At 45.4% G+C, this 4,065-nt stretch overlaps 1 protein-coding gene across 1 annotated transcript; it reads right to left on the reverse strand.

Moving 5' to 3' along the window:
• Positions 1–1,931: 1,931 nt before the first annotated feature.
• On the reverse strand, positions 1,932–2,576 carry VTN00DRAFT_5195 (uncharacterized protein; the record flags this gene model as incomplete). The annotated part of the gene is made up of 2 exons (XM_069431701.1): positions 1,932–2,402; positions 2,514–2,576. The coding sequence occupies 2 exons, from the start codon at positions 2,574–2,576 to the stop codon at positions 1,932–1,934; spliced, it is 534 nt and encodes a 177-aa protein (XP_069282725.1).
• Positions 2,577–4,065: the final 1,489 nt, after the last annotated feature.

A 4,065-nucleotide genomic window follows, 5' to 3' on the forward strand; every position in this document is an offset into this window, starting at 1 on the left:
CTGATTGTAACACTACTCCCCCCCTTCTAGCTTTTCATCCTGAAAAGTATTTAAACTGTGCCAATTTCCTAATTCTTGGTGCCGTATTTTCTTTCTGTAAGTTCTTTCACCATGCCTCCCAAGTGTAATCATTATCGCGAGTTTGGTTGTCAGGCTGATCGCATTGAACAGAACAGTTCCCCTGTTGAATATCCTTGTCAATATTGTTATTCTCATCATCTTCCTTGCATCATGGATTCCAAGAGTTGCAACTGTTCGTCTTGTACCCGTCGTGGTCGGAAATGTGAGAAGTGATTCCATAGTGATAAGGAGTGGAATGATCTTAGCTGTTCTGAGGAACAAATCAATGCTCAGTTAGAGGAGGTGGAGAACCAGGTTGAGCTTCTTATGGCAAAGATTAAACACTTGCGCAAACAGCGTAAGTTTCTTAAGGAATGTGGGTTGAGAATGTTGGATCATGATACTGCTGTGATGGACAAGTTGAATGAGGATGATCCCTTATCTGCCGAAGATCTTGCCAAGTTGGAATGCCTAGCCAATGAATATGAGGGTCACCCGCAATCTGGGAATTCCTTGGTGCCAGGTGACCCACAGCCTCTTAAGGGGCTTTCTCCAGGTTTCATTGCAGAGTTCCTAGCTTCCGGAAGTTCTGAGCAGGAGGCTTCTGGTGGTTCCCAAAGATCTTAGTGGGATGTCCCTTGTGGACATCCCCTCTTGGGTCAGCCTCTCTTCTTCTGGTGGGACAGGTCTTCTGGTTTTGGGCGATCCGGGTTTCAAAGATGGAATTCTCTGAGGAGTTTCTTGCACCCATCACAATTTTCTATGGATTGCCAGGAATTCTCAGAGTCATCATACCCTTTCCATCTCAAAAGGTACATAAATTGCCTGTCTATTATGCCGCTGTCTAACACCTTCTCTACTTCATAGTCTTTGTCATCATCTGGATTCTCTGGTAGGATCTCTTCAGTCTTGGTAATCAGTTGGGCGTTCTCTGGCGCTGGTTCCAATAATGATATATGAAAAACTGGGTGTATCCACATGGTATCTGGCAATTTAAGGCAGAAATTGACCTCTCCTTTCTTTTCTTCAATTTTGAATGGGCCAATCTTCTTAAAATCCAATTTGTTATTTGGCCTTTTTGTCTTCACATTTTTTTGAAGGAGGTATACTTTATCTCCTGCCTTCAAGTCTGATCCCTTCTTATGGTGTTGATTGTAGTACTTGGTGGTTCGGTATGCAATAAACTGAATATCTAGATTCAATTGTTGGTGAAGCTCTTGTAGCTGGTCAGCTCGGAGAATTCCTTTCTGTGCCAGGACCTTGTCTGGTTTCAGTTCCTGGTAGGCCGACGGTTCAAAACCATAGTTGGCATAGAACAGTGACTCCTGGGTAGTCTCATTCTTGGCGCTGTTATATGCAAACTGGGCCATAGGTAAAAGTTCCACCCAGTTGTCTTGTTGGTAGTTAATGTAACAGCGCAGGTACTGTTCCAGGGTCTGATTCATCCATTCTGTCTGTCCATCAGTCTGAGGGTGAGCTGTAGTAGAGAGCTTATGCTTGGAGCTGAGTTGACAGGTCAAGGTTTGCCAGAACCCTGAGGTAAAGAGCTTGTCTCTGTCAGACACAAATTCTTCTGGCATTCCATGATTCCCAAAAATGATCCGTAGGAAGGTGTATGCCAATTCTTCCACATTAGATGACTTCTTGTATGGTAAAAAGTAGGCATACTTGGTGAGTCTGTCCACAATGACCAAGATGGAGTCATATATTATTCCTGTCAGAGGCTCTTTGGACGCAGGTAGATCTGTAATGAAGTCCAGTGATATGGATTGTCAGGGCCTCTCTGGTGCATCCAGGTTCTGCAGGAGCCCATATGGTGCATGTCGCGCTGCCTTGCTCCTGATGCAAAGATCACATTGCAACACTATACGTCACACCATCCTCCTTAATCCTGGGAAGTAGAAGTTCCGGGTAATCCTCTCAATGGTCTTCTCTATTCCCTGATGTCCATGAGCCGGGGCTTCATGGATGTCTCTGACCAAGTCCTCCCTTAGCTTGGTTGGGACGTAGACCAATCCCTTGAATAGGATAATGTCTCCTTCTCCCTTGGTTATGTTGGGATCATTCTTGATTTCCTCAAGCTCTTCCGCCATTGAATCCTTCTGGTATGCTTCCTTAATCTTTTCTGCCCATGTACCGGGTCCTAGTCTTAGAGCAGGTGCAGCTTGCCTGTCCACTGTGAGGGTTCCATCAGTCTCCTGCCGGAAAATCGTGGGTCGTGGAGAAGGCTCTCCCTCTTGGTAGTCTGGTCTTTGACTGAGTGCATCTGCTTGGGCATTCTCCGATCCTCTTCGGTAGGTAATCTTGATATCATAGGGGGCCAACTCTTCTGCCCATCTGACCTGTCTTCAGGTCAACTCCTTGGAGGTGGTGAAGTATGCCAGGTTTTTATGATCACAATAGATCATAACCTGATACTTTGCTCCCTCTAGGTAGTGCTGCCATTCTCTTACTGCCGCCATGATGGCCAGAAGTTCCTTGTCATGAATGTTGTAGTTCAATTCCGGTGGGGTCATCTTTTGCAAGTAGAAGGCAATTGGATGCAGTCATCCCTGCTCATCAGGTTGATTGATGCATGCTCCTATTGTGAAATCCAAGGCATCTGTTTCAATGAAGATAGGTTTCTCTGGGTCAAAAATTCCTAAGACCAGTGCTTCACAAAACTTCTGCTTAAGGAGATTGAATGCCTTCTGCTGCTCTTCTTTCCATTCAAATTTCTGGTCCTTTTGGGTGAGCTTTGTCAAAGGTTCCACTATCTTGGAGTAGTTCCATATGAACTTCCAATAGAAGTTAGCGAAACCAAGGAAAGCTTGTGTCTCCTTGACTGTTGTTGGCTCAGGCCATCCTTGTATGGCTGTGACTTTTCCTTCATTCATTTCAACATGTCCTGGGGAGATCATGAAGCCAAGAAACTCTGTTTTTTGGGTGTGCCATTCACATTTTTCTGGTGCAACTGAGAGTTTTCTCTCCTTCAGGGCTTCTAACACCTTCCACACATGTTGTCTGTGTTCTTCTAAGGTTTCTGAGTAGATAAGGATGTCATCCAAATAGGCCATACAAAAGACATCCAGGTATTTCTGTAGGGTATTGTTGACCAGACTCTGGAAGGTCGCAGGCGCATTGGTAAGACCAAATGGCATGACTGTGTATTCAAAATGTCCTAGCCAAGTCCTGAAGGCGGTCTTCCATTCTTCCCCTTCCTTCATGCGTACCAGGTAATACCCTTCTCTAAGGTCCAACTTGGTAAAGAACTTTGCCTTCCACAATCTATCCTGCAACTCAGAGATGAGTGGTAAGGGGTAGCAGTTCTTGACAGTGATGTCATTGAGTTGGCAATAGTCCACACAAAGTCAGAGTTTTCCATTCTTCTTTGGAACAAACAAAATTGGATATCCAGCTGGTGATGTAGAATGCCGGATATATCCTCATTCCAGGTTTTTCTCAATATACTCTTGGAGCGCCTCATGCGCCTTCTCTGAGAGTGGGTAAATAGGTTTGAACGCCGGTTGCGTTCCAGGCTTCAAGGATATCTCATGATCCCAAGGCTGATGTTCTGGCAGCTGTCCTCTGCCTCATTCCTTGAAAACTTCTTCAAAGTCCCAGTATTCCTTTGGGACTGCTTCCATTCCGGTCAAGGGCGGTTGGTCCTCTCTCTGCTCCATGGATCCAATCACCAAATCTGGTGCTAGGGTGAGATACAAGACTCCCACTTGTTCTCCCCTTTTCCACATTCACATCATTGCATTCTGAGAGATTTCTTTGATCTTCACTGGCGGTTCTTCTTCCTCAGGATGCCCATCAGGCCTTATACCTCTGTTGGATTCTTCCGCCAACTGCACTTTTCCTGTTACCCAGTCTATCTGTGGGTTGTGCATCCTCAACCACAGTATCCCTAGAATTATATCATGTCCTGGCATCTGTGTGATATCAAGGTTGATCTTTTCCTTGTGCTGTCCTATCTTCAGGGAGGACTGGTCAGTCTCCATCTGCACCTATCCTCCTCCA

Source organism: Thermoascus crustaceus (genome assembly GCF_041956765.1).
Source record: "Thermoascus crustaceus strain CBS 181.67 unplaced genomic scaffold VTN00scaffold_20, whole genome shotgun sequence".
Lineage (NCBI taxonomy): Eukaryota > Fungi > Ascomycota > Eurotiomycetes > Eurotiales > Thermoascaceae > Thermoascus > Thermoascus crustaceus.